A 22,953-nucleotide genomic window follows, 5' to 3' on the forward strand; every position below is an offset into this window, starting at 1 on the left:
AAGGGACGTACTTTGACGCATTCTTCGCCTTATTTTCTATGCGCATGCCCCGGCGGCGAGAGGATGGCTGATTACGCATCTGCGCAGTTGGTGTTATTGTGACTATCGAGCCGCGGCCCCGGATGTTGTGGCTGCCAGGGGGGAGATGGCGGAGGCTGAGGGGGTGGCCGCGACCCCAGGCCCAGTTTCAGGGTCGGCTTTCAGGGGTCGCCGAGCTATGTCAGACTCCTGGGAGCGCGACCAACAAGTTGAGGCGGCGCAGCGGGCCCTGGTGGAGGTCCTGGGGCCTTACGAGCCTCTGCTGAGCCGGGTGCAGGCAGCCCTGGTGTGGGAGCGGCCAGCCAGGAGCGCCCTGTGGTGCCTGGGGCTGAACGCGGCTTTCTGGTGAGAGAATTGGACCCTCAGAAATCCTCCAAGGCGCGAATTAGTCAGGTTTCTCTAGGGTTGTACCTCTCGCCTGCCCTATTTTCTTCGCTGCAATGGCTCCTTCCTGTACCTGCCTAATTTTGCCTCACCTCCTTCCACTCCATCTCGCCTCCAGGCTTTGGTACCCTAGTTCTTCCCAGGACCTTCTAGCTGTCTTCTCTGCTTTATTTGCGCCTGCACTCGCCCCACACTTCTGGCAGGAGATTTGGTAACATCTTGAACCGCTCGCAGTGAGCGAGGGCGCTTCTTGTTAGCTAGGGAATGCTGTTTCTCTTTAACCTCTCTTCTCTTGCCTACTCAAGTGTGGCTTGAAGATTCTCTCCAGAGATTTTAGTAGCTCTTATGAGAGTAGAGGCTTAAGGTGTTAGCCATAGGTGTGATAAGAAAACAAGCTTGAGCGGTTAGCATGAATTAGCCTGTTACATATTCTCTCACCAGTGAAGAAGGTTGAAGTCTAAGTGTCAGTGTGAGTCTCCATGAAAATTACAAGTTTTTAAGTAACAGTTATGAAATAGTGATTGTGAGATTTCAACCGTTTTAAAAGCACTTTGATTGCAATCCCTCCCTGTTCAAAAGAATTAGAAAGGCATCCTTAGCCACGGTTTATAAGCAAGGAAATTGACGTTGTCTAATAGTGTGAGTCTTCTTGAGCTTGACAAGTGACTCTATAAATATACTTTTAAGTGTCTGTATGTGTCATGCTCTGGGAAGATGGAATTGCTGCCCCTTTCCTAAATTGTCATAACCTAAAGTGGATTTAGGGCTTCATAGAATCTACCAAGCGCACTTTGGGTTTATTATTAATTAGTGAAATATTATTGATGAAATTCCAAGGGAACTGACGTTTAGGGGAACTTCTACAGGGCTGAATGAAATAAAACTATCTTGTATGCCTGAAAACAATAACTTATGTTTAAATTTTTTTTACTAGAAATATACTTCTTTTTAAAATTATTGGCTTTGAAATCAAAACATCCTCATCTGAAAAAGTTTTCAGTGAGCTGGAACAGAATAAATAGTTCCATTTTCTTTGGAAGCCTCAGTGTCCAACTACTAAGTCATTTCCTTCCAGTTTGAAGAGGACCTATGTTGAAGATGTCACAACAGTCTCTGGTATTTCTTGATTCCAGAATCTTTAGTAAAGAAGGCAAAATTTTCCTACCACATACATGACCCATTTTTGGTAATGCTTTTCTTTGACACCTAGGTACCATCTTTCTTCCCATTGCTCACTGTGAGAACCCTTAACCATAGCACCTCATTCAAGAGCATTTATCTAGTCAAAACTTCATTTCCCACAATAGGTTTAGTTCACCCTAGGAAGAAAGTTGGTCCTCATTAAACCAGTTCATAGAATATGGGGGTGAGGTCTGCATATGAGGAGCTCCTTTAACCCAGACACATCTTTAAATGCCACAGTGAGCTTAATTTGCTGGGCCCTAACAGTATTTACTTAAGTTTATTAATATGCTATGTTTAGAATCTCAGTAAGAGCTCCTGTTTTGTACTCTGGGTCTCAAAGCTTTGTTGTATTTGGTCTTTATCTCTGTCATTTCCTGGTAGCTTGCCTGCCGTGTATCCAGAACAGTTACTCTTGTTATATTCCCATCACACTCTAGGAAGATGGGAGAAAGATATAGCAAAATGGAGGTGTGACTTGAGACTGAAAGAAGAGTTGGGTATGCCATTTATAGTGAGTATGCATAAGTGTGAAGGATACACAGATAGTGTTAAGGTCCTAGAGACTGCTGTAGCTGTCATAGAATTGTTTAGGGGAAATGAGCTTCCTTGGAAAGTATAGTTTGAAGTTTAAACTGAATGTTAGACTTTGCATACTAAAAAATAGTTTCATATTGAGTAAGAACGCTGACATTTCAGCTAGGAATGTGGAAAAGTGACTGTTTAGTTCTCAGACGTTATAAATGTTTAGGAAAAGAAGGAGGATCATTAACTTAGATCAGAAATACTTTGTTTTGTTCTGAATGATGGCACATCATTAACATTTTCTGCATTTTGAGGTATTAGGAAATTGGATAGGAGAACAAAATGTCATTAAAATTCAGGTAGATAGCTCGTAACTTTCAGTGTTCTGTATTCTCAGTTATGATTTTTCTGTACCTGTGACTATGCCTTTTTTTAATTAATTTTTTATTTTAATTAGTTATACATGACAGTAGAATGCACTTATATACTTTGATATATCATACATAGATAGGATATAATTCCTGAGTATATATATATATATATATTGTAGAATCATATTGGTCATACAGTCACATATCTACATAAAGTCATAATGTCTCTTTCATTCTACTATCTTTCTTATCCCCACATCTCCTGCCTTCCCCGTGACTATGCCTTTTTACATCCTAAAAATAAATAGATTATTTATTATTTTTTTTTTAGAGAGAGAGAGAATTTTAATATTTATTTTTTAGTTTTCGGCGGACACAACATGTTTATTTGTATGTGGTGTTGAGGATCGAACCCAGGCCGCACACATGCCAGGCGAGCGTGCTACAGCTTGAGCCACATTCCCAGCCCAATAAATAGATTATTAAATAAAGTAAAACAGATTGATGTAGGTTCCTTGTTACCATAGTATTCTGAGGCTTTCAGTGTTTTTTGTTGTTGTTGTTTGTTTGTTTTTTTTAGATTTCAGAACTAATATAGTGGCTGTATCAGAGATGTTCAATCCTAAATTACTTCTGGACACTGATCTGTTATCTATATAATAATAATAGAAATGTCAAGCCTTTCCCTCTAATAGCTTGTATTTTCGTTAGCCTCAGCCCCATCTATTTCAAATGAGTGATATCAAATCAAATGAGTGATTTGAGGGAAGAATATGAGTATTTCCTGACAGCATCAAAAAAGAACAGGTTTAGGGGGCTGGGGATATAGCTCAGTCGGTAGAATGCCCTGCCTCACATGCACAAGGCTCTGGGTTCAATCCCCAGCACCACTACCAAAAAAAAAAAAAAAGAATAGGTTTAATAACTTTCTGGTTTGCTTTTTTAGGAGATAAGTGGAATGGTGGGTAAATAAGTACTGAAAATATATAGCAACTTCAGATCCCTCCTCTGACTTCCACAAAGAGCACACGGTTCAAGGAGGTCTGGATAACTGCAGACCTCCTTTCCAGTTTTTAACATTCTGTTAGAGTCTAGATACTCTCTGAATTATGGAAATTGATTAAGCTTAATCCACAAACTGTTTTCCTGTTGGGATTTGCTTTTGGTCTTTTGTCTGAGACAACCATATTATACTTGGGGGTCATTATGGAATCTCTTATTTTTACAAATGAAAATAGATAAGTAGGGCTGGGTTTATATATATATATATATATATATATATATATATAGTATACTATATATATATACTATATATATATAGTATTTTTATTTTATATAAAGTAAAAGTTAATGTTTGCCTTCTTCCCAAAACAATAAAAATATTTATGAGAAATGATTAAGAGTATAAAATAATTCTGATTTAAAAGGTTAGAATTTGAGTTAAAAATAATAGAATCAGGAAATGGAAGGGAGGGCCCATTTCAGTAGAGACATTTGTTATATAGGGGGAAAAAAATCTATTATCTAAACCAAATGTGGTGGTTGAGGCAAGAGGATTGAAATTTAAGCTAGCTTAGGTAATTTGCCTTCTCCCAAAATAAATTTAAAAATTTTAAATGACCTGAGAAATGATGAAGAGTATAAAGCAATTATGATTTAAAAGGTTAAATAACCATGTGTGAGGCTCTTGAGTTCTAGTCCTAGTACCATGAAAATAAATAAAATTTTCTTGGGGCATGGTGGCACACACTGGTAATCCCGTCTATTTTCAGCTACTTGGGAAACTGAGGCAGGAGCATCGAAGTTCCAGGCCAGCTTCTACAACTTACCAGGACCCGTCTCAAAATAAAAAGTAGAAAAGGCTGAGGATGTAGCTCAGTGGAAGAGCACTTTCCTAGCATATGTAAGGCCCCAGATCTATCCTCAGTACTGCAGACAAAACAAAACAAAACAAAAAAGCTATTGAACTTTATATGAACTCAGTGCTTCTGGTGGTACTCTTTAGAGGGGGATTCTTTCTGCTTTTAGTAGCCAAGAGTCTCAAGAATGTTTTTGTTAACATTTCCTCGCTTCATTCAGTTTTTACATGTCCAAATTGTAAGGTTGGGTGCTTTCTCTCCATTAATATATGGGTAGGTTATTGGCAGCTAGGTGGTTTCCTTTCTGGTTTTTATGCAAGAAACAACTACCATTAAGTGACATAGATTAGATCATTTTTTTTCCTTTTAATTTTTCAGTGGCTGGCTCATAAACCAGACAGTCACAAGTGCTGTACACAAATGAGCTTACTGTCTCTAAAGGATGGGATGCTTTGTTCTGAAGTGCCATTGAGACAAGCTTACTTTATAATAACAAAGAAACCTAGGAATAGTATCTTCTTTGGTTAAAAATAGTTGAGGGGCTGGGGTTGTGGCTCCGTGGTCTAGAGTGCTTGTGTAGTATGTGTGAAGCATTGGCTTGGATTCTTGGCACAATAAATAAATAAATAGATAGATAAATAGATAGTCTATCGACAACTAAAAAATGTTTAAAAAAGTAGTTGAGTAGTCATTATTTATTATTATAATAAAATTCTAACTTAACCTAATAATAAGGATCCACAGTTAATTGTTTATTTTTATAATTTTTTTAAGCTCTTTCTGGAGACCAGATTGCTATTCTAAGGGGCATTTTATTTAGACTGACAATTTAATTGGATTTTACCCCTGACAAAATGAAGGGACACAAAGGAAAAACTGTGAATAAAATTTCACTTTCATAGACATTAGAAAATTCAAATACAGTGACAATGAATTACTAATTTCTGCTTATTAAATTTTAAAAGAAGATAATATTTAATTCTGGGAAATATGTAGAAAAACAGACATATGACTAATAGCAACATAAATTGGAAAGCTTTTCTCTAAAGTAGTTTGGCGAGATATTAAAATGTTCATACCTTTTCCAAAGGTGAGGGAAGTAGGAAATTATTGCTAATGGGCATGGATTTCTTTTGGGGCGAGGTAAATGCTCTAAAATTAGATAATGGTGATAGTTGCTCAGCTTTGTGAAGATACTAAAAACCATGGAATCAGACAATTTGCGAGATTGAATTTTATGGTATACAAACCATATCTCAAAATAAGTTATTTTTAAAAATTGTTAATGCTAATGGGTATCGTGGCCCAGGCCTAAAATCCCAGTGATTTAGGAGGTTCAGGATGTTTCAAATTTGAGACCAGCCTGCATAACTTAGTGAAACTGTCTCAAAATTAAAAATAATAATAATTTTAAAAGGGATTGTGCATGTAGCTCAGTGGTAAAACTCCTCTAAACCCAGTCACCTATTAGAGGAGGGGGAAGTTAATGCCTTTTGACCTAGTAGTCCACTTAAAATAGTTAATCATAGGTAAGGGCAGAGATTTATGTTTAGTGTTTGCATGGTTTAGTTTTTATTTATTACATCAAAATCGGGAATACTTTGATTAGAGAAAGGAGTTTTTTGTTTGTTTATATATATATATTTTGAGATAGGGTCTTGCTAGTTGCCTAGGTTGGCCTCAAACTTGCAATCCTCCTGCCTCAGCTTCCCAGTTGCTGGGATTACAAGTAATTAGACAACATGTCTGGCTAATTAGAGAAAGTTTTAAAGGACTAATGGTGTATATGTATAATGTAATCATTTTAAAAGTTTTTGATATTTTTCTGGTGATATGGTAAAACCACGTCTATGTACTTCATTATTTTTGGTAGTGCTGGGTCTATGTACCATTAAGTGAAAAAGAAGGTTGTTAAACCAAATATGTCATGTACTTTCATAGTATTTCAGTATTTTTTTAAAAAATATTTTTTAGTTGTTGATGTACCTTTATTTTTTATTTATTTATATGTGGTGCTGAGGATCATGCTTCTCACATGCTAGGCAAGTGCTCTGCCACTGAGCCACAACACCAGCCCCTTCACAGTATTTGTATATGTGAATATAAAATACCAATTCTTTCTGTAAATAATTTGTCCTGATTTCAACTTTTTTTATTCAATGGACTACACCCTAAACCTTAAAGCATTGGGAGCAGTGGCAACTGTGCAGGTGCAAATCTCTCTAGATCAAAAAAGAATGGTTTCACATTGGTGTGTAACCATTGCCATGTGCTAAAAACCTTCCACATTAGTGGAAAAAAATATTAAAATCAAGTTTTCTCTTGGTTTCTAAAATAGATTTACATCTTTATTTCTAAAATAGATTTACATATTTTTTGAGAATAATCTTCATGTTCTATGGAATGTGTGGATGACAGATCATTTTGTAAACTTTTTTTTTTTTGGCATGACTGGGAATTGAACCCAGAGCTTCCCACATGCTAGGCAGGCATTCTACCACTGAGCTACATTTCCAGTCCTTTTTATTTTATTTTGAGATAGTGTTTTGCTAAACTGCCCAAGCAGGCCTTGAACTTGTGATCCTCTTGTGTCAGTCTCCCTAGTAGCTGGGATTATAGGCTTGTGTCACTTCATCCAGCTTTAAAACTTTTATTATGAATAATTTAAAACATATGTATAAGTAGACAGAATAATATATATACCACCGTGTATTCAGCTTTAAGTTTTTTCAATTCATTGCCAATTTTGTATTTTTTATACTATAATTCTTTTCTACCTCTTTATTTTTTTTATGTTTATTTACTTTTTATTTTATTTATTTCCTAGGGATTGATCCCAGGGTGCATTACCACTGAGCTACATCTCTAGCTCATTTATTTTTTATTTTGAGATAGGATCTCACTAAGTTGCTTAGGCTTTCACTAAGAGTGATCCTCCTGTCTCAGCCTCTTGAATTGCTGGGTTTACTATCATCTACCACCACACCTGGCTCCTCCTCATTGTTTTGAGGCAAATCCTGAATGTTATGTAATTAATCTTTAGATATTTCAGTATGTCTGAAAAATAGACTTAAAAAGTACCATTCATGTAAAATTCAGTCAGTGTTCAAATGACCAGTTTTCTCATAAATGATACTTTGGCTTTAAAAAAAAAAAAAATACAACTTTCTGGGTTAAGAGTCACATGAAGTCCTCATATTGTGACTAGTCTGTTTTGCTAAAGAAGTCCTTTGGTCCTATAAAGTATCCTAGAGACTAGATTTTACTGACTGCATCCCTGTGGCTTAACATGGCCCCTGTGTTCTATATTTCCTATAAAAAGGTAGTTGAATCTAGAGGCTTCATCAGATTCATGTTCACTTTTTTGGGGGGTGATGCTGGAGGGAAATTTTTTTTTTTTTTTTTTTGGTAAGACTATTTCATAGATAGGGATTTACTAATTTCATTTTTATTTTCTTTAATTACATTTTGTAAACTTTTCTCAATAAACATACTGTCTTTGGAAATAACACAAAACGTGCCAGGTATAGTGGCAAATGCCTGTAATCCCAGTGGCTTGGATGGCTGAGGCAGGAGGATTGTGTGTTCAAAGCCAGCTTCGGCAAAAGCGAGGTGCTAAGCAACTCAGTGAGACCCTATCTCTATTTTTATTTATTTATTTATTTATTAGTTTTTAAAGTTTTCTGTAGACACAACATCTTTGTTTGTATGTGGTGCTGAGGATCGAACCCGGGCCGCACGCATGCCAGGCGAGCACGCTACCACTTGAGCCACATCCCCAGCCCCATGAGACCCTATCTCTAAATAAAGTACTTAATAGGGCTGGGGATATGGTTCCATGGTAGATTGCCCCTGAGTTCAATCCCCTGTTACCTACCCCGCAAAAAAAGAAATAACAAAAAATAAATACCATTAAGAAAAAATAGATTGTGAGCCCACAATGAGTGGAAGGAGTAATGGGGTATGACAGTCCCTAATTGAGTAATTCACACGTGAATGCACAGCATTGGCTATATTTATATTGTTAAGTTGGAAAGTGTATTTACATTGTTTTTGCTAAGTTGGAAGGTTCTCCTGCTGATTAAAGTTGGACAGTATTTTGCATGTTGCCTTATCAAATTTCTGCACTGTTATATATGCTTGTGAATGATTGGCCTACAGAAATCAACATTGCAGGTCTAAACTAACTCAGAGGAACCCTCCCTTCTTTTTCTACTTGAATCACTCTTTCTTCCCCCAACACTGGGGATTGACTCCAGGGCCTCACATATGCTAGGCAAGTATTCCTACCACTGAGTTAGGTCCCCAGTCCTTTTTCCTTCCTTCTTTTCATCCCTCACACTTTACTATTTGTCTCCTAAGTACCATATTTTCAGTTATATCTTGCCCTTGCACATAGTTGCAGAATTGGTTGTTTTGAATTTTTACTTCTAACCTCCTAGTTTGCTTCTGTAAAATTACAAGCATAATATGACCTCATTTTAACCCAATCCTGAGATATAATCGATCTGAGATTAATATTTTCTACATCTAGGAATTTTGCATTTAGGGCTGGAAGGAAAGAAAAAACAATCACTTATCTACGGGCCCCTGAGAGAATATTAATATTAATTATCTAGTTATCTTGGAAGGGTCAATTCTAGTTCTTTTTTTTTTCTTTTCTTGGTAACAGGGATTGATCTCAGGGGCTCTTGACCACTGAGCCACAGGGTCTCACTGAGTTGCTTAGCACCTTGTTTTTTTCAGAGGCTGGCTTTGAACTTGGGATCCTCCTGTTTCAGTCTCCTGAGCTGCTGGGATTACAGGCATTTGCCACTGTGCCGGGCCAATTCTATTTTGTGTGTGTGTGTGTGTGTGTGTGTGTGTGTGTGTGTGTGTGGTGGTGGTGGTGGTGCTGGGGATTGAACCCAGGGTCTGTGCTGTGAGGCAAGCACTCTACCAAGTGAGCTATATCCCCAGCCCCTAATTCTAGTTCTTTAAGGTAATCTTTTTATTGAATTTTGGTCTGTTTAAAAGAAGCTATTTTCCTAAGGAATATTATTTTTTAAACTTTTTTTAGTTATACATGGACACAATATCTTTATTTTCTTTATTCTATGTGGTGCCGGGAATTGAACCCAATGCCTCATGTGTGGAAGGCAAGTGCTGTGCCACTGAGCCAAAACCACAGCCCAGGAATATTATTCTATACCACATAGAAAAACTCTTCTTCCTCTAAAAAAAGTTCCTATAGTAGTTTGTTCAAGAAAAGGATATATCTAGGCCTAAAATTGACATTATGGACCAGGATTAGTCTTGTTCAGGAAAATGCTCAATGCTCATAGCCTATGTGACCCAGAAAATACACCCTTTATGAGATTGGCTGTCACCTGTAGGATAAAACCCCACTATACTTTGTCATAAAAGGCCCTTCATGACCTGACTCCTGCCTTTCTCCTCGTTCTGATCCCTACCCTCTGTTCTTTGTTCAGTCATACTGTTGGTAATTCCTTAAATACATTTTGCTAGTTCAATTTTCTCCCATTCTGAATGTCCTTTCTTTCACATATCATTTTGCCCTGTTTTCTTACCAGTCATCGTTTGCCCAGCTTGGAAGCCAGGATGCAGTGGTGCACACCTGTGATCCCAGCAACTTAGGGGCTGATGTAGAAGGATTAAAAGTTCAAAGACAGGCGTAGCAACTTAACGAGACCATAAACAACTTAGCAAGACCCTGTCTCAAAATAAGAAGGGTTGAGAATGTGGCTAAGTAGTTAAGTGCCCCTGGTTTCAATCCCCAGTCGTACCTCCTCACACCTCCACCCCCTGCAAAAAACATCCCAGCTTAGATATTGGTTCTTATTACCTTGTCATGTTATATTGTAAATACATGCAAATATACTTGAGAGTAAGGTTCAAGTTTTACTTTTCTGTAAATGGACTGCTTACCACAAGGCCTTGGCAAATAGCACTCAAATGTTTGTTTAGTTGAATTGAAACATAGATTATGTGACTAGTAAGTGGGGGCTATAACAGGCTACTAAAATAATTTAGATTGCTGGACATAGTGGCTTATGAGTATAATCTCGCAACTCAGGAGGCTAAGGCCAATCTCGGCAATTTAGCAAGACCCTTAGCAAAAGGACTGGGGATGCAGTGCGGTGGTAAAGTACCCTTGGGTTCCGTCCCCAACACCAAAGAATATAGTGTAGGTCTTAGAGACACAGTATTTTTATTGCTGTTATCTTTGGAAAAACCACCCTCTTTGGAAAAGTTTAGCATCTTTTCCTTATTCCAATTTCTATTTGTTAGTAATCATACTCAAGGAAGGGAAGATTGCAGACAGTCTGGATTGCCTTCCTGAAGAACTCCTTCAAGCAAGAGAACAGTGGGTGCTAGATTAAGAAATTCTAGAGCCTTTATCTTTTGACCTTGTTAAATTTGCTTATTTGTTAGGATGATGCACTAGTTTTGGAGAGAAGAGTAATGCCTTCGGCAGTTCTAGAGGCTTATTTTTGCTAAGATGCTTTCATTTTAAAATCTCATAGGTAATTACGGTACCATTTAAGTGGTGGGGTAGAAAAAATTGAAATAGGGTTGTCAATGGTTCCCTTATTTCTTTTCTTCCCTCATTTTTTTATAATTTTAAATCCTTTTTTTTTTTTTTTTTTGTACTGAGAATTGAACCCAGGGATGCTTAACCATTGAACTAAGTTCCTAACCCTTTTTTATTTTTATTTTGAGACAGGATCTCCTAAGTTGCTTAGGGTCTTGCCAAGTTGCTGAGGCTGGCCTCGAACTTGCCATCCTCCTGCTTCAGCCTCCTGAATTGCTGGGACTACAGGTGTGTGCCACCATGCCTGGCTTAAATGCTGTTTTTTTTTTTTTTTTTTTTTTTTTAAGTATTTATTTTTTAGTTGTAGGTAGACCCAATACCTTTATTTTATTTTATGTGGTGCTTAGGATCAAACCCAGTGTGTCACGCATGCTGGGTGAGCGCCCTACCACTGAGCCACAACCCCAGCCCAGCCCAAATGCTGTTTTTAAAGATTATTCAACTAACATGCTTTTATGTTTATTGAAAAAGAAAACCACAAGTGTGTATAGAGAAAGAATTTAAAGTTCCTCTGCCAATCCCTGAATATTCACGTGTAATCATATATTCACTCAATCCCAGCAACTCAGAATGCTAAACCAGAAGGATTGCAAGTTCAAGGCCAGCCTCAGCCACTTAGCAAGACCCTGACTAAAAAAATATAAAGAATTGGGGATGTAATTTGCTGAAATGCCCCTGGGTTCAAACGTCAGTACCAAAAAAGAAAAACCAAAAACCAACAACAAAAAAGAGGTTATTTGGGCTGGGGATATAGCTTAATTATTAGAGTGCTTGCCTCGCATGTACAAGACCCTGGGTTTAATCCTCAGCACCACCACCAAAAAAAAAAAAAAGTTATTTGATTTACTCCTCTGCCTTTAGAGAAGCAAATTATATCTGTTCATAGGTAAGATAGCTGAGGTCCAGAATATTTTCCCAAGGTGTATAACTAGTTAGTGTCAGAACAGCAACAACAACAAAAACACTAGAACTCAAGGTCGTTTACTACAAATCCTGTAGTGCATGTGTTTTATTTTCTGAAATTAATTTGTTAGTTAATGATCTTTCTCCTGTTTTTCCAACTCTGTAGGTTCTTTGCACTGACATCCCTACGACTTGTATTTTTACTTGCATTTGGCTTGATGATCATTGTCTGTATTGATCAATGGAAGAACAAAATCTGGCCTGAGATAAAAGGTGAGTTTGGTAACATCTAGAAAAATCTCAACTGGAAATGGCCTTTTCTGTGATTTTTGCTTCTAGTTTTGGGTTTTTTTGAGGGGCATGTGGAGCTGAGGACCAACTTTTGAAGTCTGAATTATTGCTTTAGGAGACACTTGAAAAAGCATGTTCCCCATCTGTGGTTTCTTAAACCTGGGTTCTGCCTTTGCTGTTGTTATTAAGTTCAGGAAATACATATCTACCACCTGATATATTATTGTCTAAATAATTGGCCTGAGGAATAAGTAGTCTTTAAAGATTTTAAAAAATAAATCTCCTTATTGAATATACATCTTTACTGAGGCAGCATCAATTTATCTCTCAAGATTTCTTTTAAATTGCTTATTTGCAAGGCAATAAGATAGGAATTATGACTTACAGAAAGTACCTTACGATGGTTTGTTTTTTCAATAATTATACATAAACGTTATAATTATAGAATAATATCAAAGATGTCACAATGCAGACTGATTGATATATTCCTGTGTTTTTGCCCTAGCCAAGCCTTGAATGAAAAAAAACATTGGGCCAGCTGGAGAGAAAAGTGTGTTTCTAGACAGTCCAATAGCTTGGTTAATTTAGGAAACCACAAGCTAGCCAGGCAAGGTGGCACATGCCTATAATCCCAGCAATTTGGGATGCTGAGGTGTGAGGTACTAGAATGGCAAATTAGAAGCCATCCTCTGCAATTTAGTGAGACTCTGTCTCAAAAGAAAAAAAGGGCTAGGGATATGTTTTAGTGGCAAAGCACCCCGGGTTCAATCCCCAGTACCAGGAAGCAGGGGGTGCAAGGGAGAATACGAAAACAAAATCATAAGCTGCAAAGTATGTCCTAAGAACAGAGAATTGAGCATTTGGCCCAGAATGAAGAATGCATTAAAGGGAGTGCTAGGAGATAAAATTCAAAGTATGCTGGAATTAGATTAGGATTTTTATTTTGGGGATCATACTGGGGATTGAACCCATTGAAATACATCCCAGCCCTTTTTATTTTACTTTGAGACAGGGTCTCACTAAGTTGTCCAGGTTGACCTTGAACTTGAAATCTTCCTGCCTCAGCCACCATAGTTTCTGGGAATACAGGTGTGTGCCACCACCACACTTGGCTCCTCAGCTTTTTGGTTTTTTGCAGGGCAGGGGTGGTACTGGGGATTGAACCCAGGGGTGGTGCTTTATTACTGAGCTACATCCCCAGTCCCTTTTTTTTTTTTTTTTTGAGAGAGAGAGAATTTTTAAATTTTTATTTTTCAGTTTTCAGTGACACAACATCTTTATTTTATTTTTATGAGAATCGAACCCAGCGCCCTGTGCATGCCAGGCGAGCACATTACCGCTTGAGCCACATCCTCAACCCAAGTCCTTTTTATTTTTGATTTTGAGATAGCGTCTTTTAAGTTGTTTAGTTTCTTAATAACTTGTTGAGGCAGGCCTCAAACTTGTGTTCCTTTTGCCTCAGCCTCCCAAGTTGATAGAATTATAAGCTTGTATCACTGTACCCAACTCCCAGCCCTTTTAAAAATTATTTTATTTTGAGACAGTTTTTTATAAATTGCCCAGGCTGCTCTTGAATGTAATTGTCCTGTCTCAGCCTCTTGAGTAGGTGGGAGTCCAGATTTGCACCACCATACCCAGTTAAGGATTAGATTATATAAGCCCTTAAAGTTAGGCTTAGAAATTTAGATTTTATCCTATATGTAGTGAGTGTCATTGAAGATTTTTTTGAGTTACAACTATATACTGAGGTGATAGTAAAGATTAATTTGATAGCATTTTAAAAGAGAGAAAAAGAAAGGAGAAAACCTATTAGGAGATTATAGCAGTGTCTTTGTGGGAAGTAGTCAGAAAGACATCCATGAAAACAAATCATGGATGGCTTAGAGAGTTGTAAAGAAGGAAGATACATCAAGACTAATAAGTAGTTGGATATGGGTTAAAAGAGTAAGTGATAAACCGGGCGTGGTGATGCATGTCTGTAATCCCAGTGGTTTGGGAGGTTGAGGCAGGATTGCAAGTTCAAGGCCAGACCGAGCAATTTAGTGAGGTTCTAAACAACTGAGTGAGACCCTGTCTCAAAAAATATAAAAAGGGCTGGAGATAGGATTCAGTGATCTGGGTTCAATCCCTAGTACCAAAAAGAAAATAGTGAGAAAAGCCAATTTTAGTGCCAGACATGGTGGCATACTCCTGTAATCCCAGGGAGGCTCAGGCAGGAGGATAGCAAGTTCAAGACCATCTTCTGCAACCTAGTGAGACCCTGTCTCAAACTTTAGAAAAAGACCTGGGCATGTAGCTCAGAGGTAGAACACTCCTGGCTTCAATCCATAGTACCACCACCACCACAACAAATCCAACTTTGGCATTTTAAAAGTAGAAGAGTAGGAGAATGACACATTTGCAGATATTGCCAAAGGCATGCAGGAAAGTCTGTTTAGGTGGAGGTGTGAATGACAAAAATTGTTAGTTTTGTGTTTTTTGTGTGTTGTTTTTTTTTTCCCCCTTCCCCTTAGCAAAGTTTATTGAAAAGAAAAAAGGGGAGGAAAATATCCTCAAGGGAGAGAGTGGATCTTCTCAGAGAGGAGAGTGACTTGATATAGGTTTTGAACATGTTAATGTTGAAGTGTTGGCAAGACATTCGAACTAAGTTATACAACTTTTAAATACATTCCCATCCTGTTTTATAGAGACTTTAAGGAATTGTGTAGTTTGTCTGCTGGTTTCATGACTAGTGAATGTCAAAAGACTTTACATCATTTGGGATAAATAATGGGTGTCTCTTTGAAGAGAATAGATATATTTCTAGGGTTGGAGTAGTTATAACATGCTTCTGTAGCCTGGCACACATTGATGTGTATGAGCAATACAGACACACTTGAGATGGGATGGACCGTTTTTCTTGTGTAGGTAATTATAAAGGGTCTACAGTGGTCCATTTGGGCCATACTTCCTTTATCCCCACAAAATGAGCCAGGCATAAGCCTTATTTCCTTGTTTGAACATGCATAGCAGTTACTCCCTTGTCCCACACTTGTCCTACAGCTCCCTAACTCTGGCAATATAACATGGTGTCTCCTTTTTATTGGCTATTACTGTTTTCTTTTCCCTGAACCTATTAAAACTTGAGCTGTCAGACCAACAGCCTAACATTTTCATGTTTAGTTTTCCCTACCAACTAATGCTGGTGTTTGTTTTAATATTGTAGTGCCAAGACCCGACGCATTAGACAATGAGAGGTATGGAACACTAATTAAATCCCTTTTTGTTGCTCTGATTTATTTTCTTGTAATATTCTGGTTACATGTTGTTAACCTCATGTTCTGGACACACAGTGTAACTGAGAAACCTAGTCTTTTCCAAATAATCATTTTAACAAATCCTAAAGTTTAGATAGCAATATGTTGAGATGGCCAATGTTTGCTGATCTTCACAAGAGAAGATTCTGAAAAAGCAGCATTACAGAGCCCCATAACCTAACATGCCAGGGAATTAGCTGTGATATGCAGCCCCAGTGTGAAAAATTAAAGGCAACTAACATCATTTGTCTCCTGGCTTTTATACCAGGTCATTTCATGTTTTCTGTGACCTCTGGCTATTTAAAGTTCCTGGTCAGAAAACACATTGGTTCCTGGCATCAACAAGCCAATGCCAAAGATTCCTCTTGTGTCTTACAGCTCCTGCTTCATTTCTCAGTTCATCCACCCCATATGTTTTGTCCAAGGAATTTTCTCTGCTGTGGTTTATTTTGGTTTTGCTTTATTTATTTTGAGGGGCACGTCCACCATTGCCCTCCCTCTAGCAGCAGTGGTGTCAGTCAGACTGTGCTTTACTTGTGTCTCTGAATTGCAATCATAGTGAATTGCAATTATCTGAGTGTGGGGAAAAAAATGTTTCTAAGCACAAAGGGCCTTGGAGCTGGTGGCAGGTTTATACATGTGGATTGGGCCGCTTGCTCATAGGGTGGAGTTGTCAGAACAAGTTTGCCCTCCTAGTCCCTAAATTCAAGTTTCAACCTGATGAGCCAAGAAGAAAGTCATGCTTCACCTCCAATGCACTTGGGACTAGCCACTCCCCATCCCCTGTTTAAACCGGGAGCACTGATTGCCTGCACAGCAAGATGGGGGGACCTTTAACACCCTCCTTTCACAGCTCCACCTTCTCTCTCCCATAGCTGGGGCTTTGTGCACCCTCGGTTGCTCAGCGTGCCCGAGCTCTGCCACCATGTAGCTGAAGTCTGGGTTAGTGGGACCATTTTCATAAGGAATCTTTTGCTTTTCAAAAAGCAAAACCCAGGCAAGGTAAGATTCTCCCCTTTTTCACTTTCGTCTGTAGCTTCTCAGTTCAATTTATGCTAAATTGAAACAGTTCCTTTACTGTATATCTTCATTCAATAAAGAAAAGACTGCTGTAGTTGTAGAAACAGAGGGAAGTTGTAGGATGGTACTTCTGACTGACATTAGGACTAAGGAAAGAGATTGATGACTTAGTTGGTGTGCTTGTCACCTAGAGTAGGCCATTTTCTTTTTTTTTCTTTTTTTGCGGTGCTGGGGATCAAACCCCAGGCCTCATGCATGCTAGGCAAGCACTTTACCACTGAGCTGCACTCCTAATCCCCATAGAGTAAGCTATTTTCTTGCTCTAAGACAGGAAAGAAAGCTTGCTTCTGTGCATTCTGTGTCATACTAAACATGTGGTAGATTGTTGGGTTTGTTTTATTTATTTATATATTTATTTATTTATTGTCTTCTGTTTTGTTATTTTGACTTAAAAATCCCACCCACCAGCACTTGCTTTCAGAGAGAATTTTTGGCTAAGTCCTGTTCAAACCAGTTTCCCGGCATGAAAGGTATTGCTATATGGGGTTAGCCAAGTAAAAGGAGTTTGAATAGAAGGAAATATCCTTCTTTTCCTCCTGAACAGAATCATCTTTGGATGTAAGAGTAGCTACATCTTTTATTCTGACATGTCTATGTTTGGCTCTAGAACATAAAGAATCTTCAGTCACATTTCTGTAATTCCCCATCCACACCGAATTTTATTTCTTAACTTTCCCAGTTCTGCTTGCTGAGCTGTGGGATACTGACGTTTATGGCTGTCTTGGGTCGCTACATCCCTGGGCTTCTGCTATCCTACTTGATGCGTAAGTATGGTATATACCTCCCCTTTAAGCAGTACCTTGCTCATAGCTTTTGCAACCCACAGCTTACCCTGGATTGAGGGAGAGAAGTTTTATATCTTGGTTCTCTAGAAAGTGACCTTCCTGTATTTATATTACCTGTTTAGTGTCATGAAAATGTCTTTTCACTTGTAGCAGGGTCTCCACATATAAAGTCATTTCATTTCTTTTCTTTGTGGTGCTGGGAATCAAACCCAGTGCCTCATACATTGCTGGGCAGGTGCTCTATCACTGAACTATAGCCTCAGCTCATATCCATTTCTTACTAAGTCAGTTTTAGAAATTGATAAGGGTGTATGGATATGGTGGCATACTCCTATAATCTGAGTTACTCAGGAGGCTGAGGCAGGAGGATTGCAAGTTCAAGGCCAATCTGGCAACTTAGCAAGACCCAGTCTCAAAATAAAAAGAGCAAGGCTCTACCACTGTAGCTCAATGGTAGAATGCCCTTGGGTTCAACCCCCAGTATTGGGGAAAAAAAAATAATGAGGTTCCACTAACATATGTGAATATATGATACATCCTACTATAAAGGATTGTCTGTCCCTGTAAAGGAGGGAGTTTATAAAACATGATTCTTAGAGTTATTCTATTAGGATCTGTTTACCCTGGACCACTCTTTCCCTCCTTAGAGTACATTTTATTTATATCAATTTAGTTGTTTCCTCTTGGCATGTATTCTGCTTAGAACTGAAAGAACTGAGTAGTTCCAGCTGTGGCTATTATACATCAGAACTTCACATGATTGATTAAGTAGTTTCTGAGGCATTGTTACCATTTGGCCTTGTTTATGGCTCAGTGGCACCCCTATGCAAGTAACCATACTACCAGGTTCTGTCCTTGGGCTGTCAGCAGTATACTGGGCTGTGCATATCTCTGTACTAGACCTTGTGGGTGGCTACAGAAATCCCTGCCCTCAAACTTCCCACGGGAGACTGGAGAAGTTGACTAGCAGAATTAAGCACATTTATTTCATACTAAATGTTCAAGCCCTAAGGACATAACAGACACAAAGAACAAGAGTTAGGATTTCTTCTAGTAGCCCTTTCTTCATTTTGCTACTGTTCCCGCTCCTACTCTCAGTTGTCACTGTCATGATGTGGCCCCTTGCTGTGTACCATCGACTGTGGGATCGAGCCTATGTGCGGCTGAAGCCAGCTCTACAGCGGCTGGATTTCAGTGTCCGTGGCTACATGATGTCCAAGCAGAGAGATAGACAATGTAAGTGTCATGGGGAGGTTTCTTTCCACTTGGGAAGTGTGGGGAAGAGAACGAAAAGCCCATAGGTCTGACATACGGGTTAGGTGGGAGAAGTGGGAGAAGCTGGAAATGGCTTGTGGGGGTGGAGAGTGGTAAATAAAATCAATATTCTATTCCAGGGAAATCTATGCAGGTTTGCCAGCTTTCCTCATTTGGAGTCCCAGACTTGCCCTTTAATCTGAGAAAAATTCTCACCAGTTGAATGAAAGAAATTTGAAGATGTCCCTAATATTATCTGCCATTTATGAAGCATTTCCCATGGCTATCCATGGCTCTTCATTCATCATTTTATTTAACCATTTACAACCTTGAGAAGTGGGTGTTCCATTTGAGGAAATTGAGGCTCGCAGTTAGTAAATGTCAGTACAGGTCTTTCCAAATCAACCTGGCCTCTCATCACTACCAAAAGCTGCCTTTCAAATGAGATTAAAAACTGCCACCTTACAGGCTGGAGGTGTACCAGCTTGAGATCCATCCAAAACATTCGTGATAGAGGAGCAAACTTTTCATTCTCTTAGGTCTTGTCAGGTTGATTGTTTCATTAAGCCCTGGCCTTCATAGAGCCCTACATATGGTCATCAAGACCCAGCTTATCCTGGGCCAGCCAGTTGAATACTATCAGTCCTCAAAAGCCTAATTTAACCAAAGTTGGTATCTCCTTTTGCCCTCTGTTATACTGTCCACTTGCTACCTTAACATTAAGTCTGCCCTAGCTGATCCTGAGGTGTTTACCAGCCTGTAGTAACTGACTAGAACAGAAATATGGGGGTTGGTAGAGGGAAGATGTTGGAAGAGAGATTTCTCTCCTGTGTTATCAACTCATCTTGCCACTTAGGCTCAGGAGCCTCACCCTCATTTACTGTTATATAGGAATAAGGGTCATATTCAGAGGATCTCATTTATGTTCTGATTTTATGCCTTTTAAGTCCAAAGAGGGTTTTTTTCCCCCTCAAGTGAAGGCATCAAGGCTCTGCTCTTTCCATATAGTACGTCGCAGAGCTCTATACCCAGAACGTACCATGGACAACCATAGTGACAGTGAAGAGGAGCTTGCTGCCTTCTGTCCTCAGGTAACTTGAATGTGGGAGTACTCCACTGGCCAGTTTTTTTTTAGGTTCCCTTTTATACATCTGGCAGCTTATATTTAGGCAGTAACCAGATTTCAAGACCCCAGGATCCCCTTGCTCCTGAGAGCAGTGACAAGGAGTGAAATAAGTGTTACATTGGGACTTTGTATCCAAATTTCAACTTGAGCCTGGTGACCAGCACACTCCCTCCCACATCTCCTTTTGCCCTACCATCATGGAGAATTTCTGGAGCTGATATGATCATTTTTTAAACACCTAGCCCACCTTTAGGTTCTGGCAGAATGTCTCTTCCCGGTCACCTGTGAAAAGTAATCTCATAGTCAGTTGCATTTGTGTGTGTTGCGGGTGAGGGGGTGTCAGTTCTTAAGAATTTAAGTAGCTAATTGATTCCCAAGACTGCTTTTCATTCTATGTTTAAGAGATGGACCATTAAGAGCATTTTCTTTGGGTGTGAATAACCTAAAAGGAGTCAAGATTTTGAATAAAGTCCCCATCTCTCCCTGGTTACACTGATGGCCTTGGGGGGTATCCTCAAAATTAGTAGAGCTATAACTAGGAACTGCTTCTGATTCTAATGGCATTATCTCTTCAGATTTGTTGGTTTTTTCTTTTTCTAAGCTGGATGATTCTGCTGTTGCCAGGGAATTGGCTATCACTGACTCAGAACACTCAGATGCTGAGGTCTCCTGTACAGACAATGGCACATTCAATCTTTCCAGGGGCCAAACACCTCTAACAGAAGGTTCTGAAGGTGAGGAGAACCTCTGACCTGGGTTGATAGTGGCTCTGACTGTTGCTTCTCAGCTTCCCTGGACAGAGGGGATACAGCCCCACCCTCCACGCTTGTCTCCTGTGCTGTGGCAGAGCAGCCTAAGGGGTGTGGGTGCATCCAGGATGGCACTGCTACTCTCATTGAAGCCCTCAGTCCCTTAGTAGACTTAGTTCAACCTCATGGGCACAGGAGAGAAACAGGGGGCGGGAATTCTCTGGCTAGTAGCGATCATAACCATCTATGAGTAGAGAAGAGCTAACTAGTCCCATGGGTTTTGCTTCATCATGAGATACCCAGGGTGAGAAAAATATGGTTATGTGGCTTGACATTTTGTGAGTCTGGAGCACTGGAGGACCAGGTAGTTGCTGTGTCTAATATACCCTGTATTCTCTCAGACCTAGATGGTCATAGTGATCCAGAGGAATCCTTTGCCCGAGACCTTCCAGACTTCCCTTCCATTAATGTAGACCCTGCTGGCCTGGATGATGAGGATGATACCAGCATTGGGATGCCCAGCTTGATGTATCGTTCTGCACCAGGAGCTGAGGATCCCCAGGTTCTCCCTTCCAGCCGGGATGAGACTGCACTGCCAGAGCTCCTGCTTGGTGCCCTGCCTGTAGGATCCAACCTCACCAGCAACCTTGCCAGCCTGGTCTCCCAGGGTATGATCCAGCTGGCCATGTCAGGAACCTCCCAATCAGGCCCTTCTGGCCCACCTCCCCGGAGAGCAACAAGAGGCTTCCTCAGAGCCCCTAGTTCAGACCTGGACACTGATGCTGAAGGAGATGACTTTGAACTTCTGGACCAGTCAGAGCTGAATCAGCTGGACCCTGCCAGTTCTAGGAGCCAATGAGGAGACAGACTCCTTTTAGGGGGTCATTGTGGTTTAGGGTTTTTTTTTTTTTCCCCTCTACTTAGGGTGATGGGGCAGGGGAAGAACCCAGGTCCCATCTCCTGAATGATATTTGTATGCTGGGTGGCCTGACTGATGCTCAGAGGCCTGTTTAGAGAGGATACTCCTTCCCCTACTGCCAGCTGGACATCCATTTCTGTGCTTAGGCATTGAACTAAGAGTGTGCTCTCCCAAAGGAGGCTTCTCTCCATCAGGATGGTACTTTGGGGAACAAAGTCAGGGATATTGATTCCTTTTTGAGAAGTGCTGCTGTTTGCTTTTAGGTCTGGGTGCTCAGGGGCCCTCAATGATAGAAGAGTCCCTTTCTTTCCTTCCCTTGCCTCCCTAAAACCCCCCAAAATCAGGCAGCAGCTGGAAGAGTTGTCATCTTCTGTCAGACCATGCTTTGATTTGTTTTTTTCAAAGCACACTTGTCCTTTGGTTCTGCAAAGCAGACCTATTCCCTCTTCCTTTAGCTTGTCCTCATTTCTTGAGGGCTGACTCCCAGTATTCCAAAATAAGGCTTGTGAAATTTAAGAAATGTGAACATGATGTAGGGATGGGAGTCTTCTACATTACCTTGGGCCAGTAGGGGTCAGCTGGCTGGGAGGGTTTGTGAGTGCTTCTGTGTCTTGAGGTCTCACTGAATCTTCCGAAGCTGTGTGGTTGTCTTTGGTGCTGCTAACCCCTGGCTCTGTTTGACCAACAGTCTGAGCAGTGAGCAAAGCAATACCATACTCAATTATATGTTCTCTTCCTTCCTCTGCTCCTCCTCTGGAGAAGCAATAATTCCATGGGGGATGGCAAAGTAGCACTTTACAAATGGCTCTGTGGCATTCATCCTAGGAGCCACAGCTCTTCTTGCACCAGCTCCTTTACTGCTTTTATTTTCAATTGCTTCCCAATTTGACAGGACTTTCTTTAAGGATGAGCCCAGATAGCAAGAATTATGTCCGTGCAGCAGAGACCCCTCTAAGGGTATCTGTTCTGCAGTCCCTAGTAATATAATGCAAGACAAAAACCCAAAATATTTGGTTCTAAACCTGTACCAGCCTACTCCCTCTTTGCCTCCATAATCAGAGCTCAAGCCCAACTCTGCTATCCTCTTTCCCTCTTGTATTAATCCTTTGCCGATCCTCAGGGACTACTCCTCCGACACCCCCATTCTTGGGTGAGGATGTTGGACAGAGCCCATTTTCATGTGCTGCATGTGGGGGTGTACTAACATGTTTGCTCTTGGTTGATGGACAAAGTACAGAGGCCAGGGAGTGAAAACGGTTAACGGTGAAAAGGGGAAGAGCTAGGTGCCTGTTTGACAGTCACTTATGTGTGAAGGTTAGGGGTAATGGCATTTCCTCACTTTAGGTTCTCAAACAATTTGGATGTCATCGCTCTTTCCAGAGTCCAGATGTCTTACAGATGAGCTCTGATGTGGAAAAAAATGGGAGGTGTGGGAAAGGAGTGGGATTTTGTGGGTTTGCATGAGTGTGTGTGTAGCTTCAGGCCTTGGGAGTTGGCAAGAGGGAGGGAAGGAAGAAGAGCAAGACATTTGGAAAGTCTTTTACTGGGGGATCCTGCTCTGAATCTCCTTAAATCCTCCACTGTGAATTGAGGGT

General features: G+C 40.0%; 1 protein-coding gene across 3 annotated transcripts; it reads left to right on the top strand.

Annotated features, from left to right (window-relative positions):
* The first annotated feature begins 50 nt into the window (after positions 1–50).
* On the top strand, positions 51–22,933 carry Retreg3 (reticulophagy regulator family member 3). 3 transcript variants are annotated; one of them, XM_076870456.2, is made up of 9 exons: positions 51–384; positions 12,025–12,131; positions 15,355–15,385; positions 16,321–16,447; positions 17,205–17,289; positions 18,409–18,546; positions 19,573–19,655; positions 20,292–20,424; positions 20,841–22,933. In XM_076870456.2, exons 1-9 carry the CDS (start codon positions 146–148, stop codon positions 21,296–21,298), a joined length of 1,401 nt encoding a protein of 466 aa, XP_076726571.1. In that variant the 5' UTR covers positions 51–145; the 3' UTR covers positions 21,299–22,933. The 3 variants fall into 3 exon arrangements, with proteins under 3 accessions (XP_076726571.1, XP_076726572.1, XP_076726573.1); XM_076870457.2 differs by lacking the exon at positions 51–384 and adding an exon at positions 11,097–11,183; XM_076870458.2 differs by lacking the exons at positions 51–384; positions 15,355–15,385 and having other exon boundaries at positions 12,051–12,131.
* The last annotated feature ends 20 nt before the right edge of the window (positions 22,934–22,953 follow it).

This window comes from Callospermophilus lateralis, chromosome 11 (assembly GCF_048772815.1).
Source record: "Callospermophilus lateralis isolate mCalLat2 chromosome 11, mCalLat2.hap1, whole genome shotgun sequence".
Taxonomy (NCBI): Eukaryota; Metazoa; Chordata; class Mammalia; order Rodentia; family Sciuridae; genus Callospermophilus; species Callospermophilus lateralis.

Bases quoted from the DNA above. Each gene is read 5' to 3' on its own strand.
- Retreg3 (XM_076870456.2), top strand. From the start codon at position 146: ATGGCGGAGGCTGAGGGGGTGGCCGCGACCCCAGGCCCAGTTTCAGGG. The intron at 18,547-19,572 runs GTAAGTGTCATG...CTTTCCATATAG, and splicing joins CAAGCAGAGAGATAGACAAT to TACGTCGCAGAGCTCTATAC. The intron at 20,425-20,840 runs GTGAGGAGAACC...GTATTCTCTCAG, and splicing joins TCTAACAGAAGGTTCTGAAG to ACCTAGATGGTCATAGTGAT.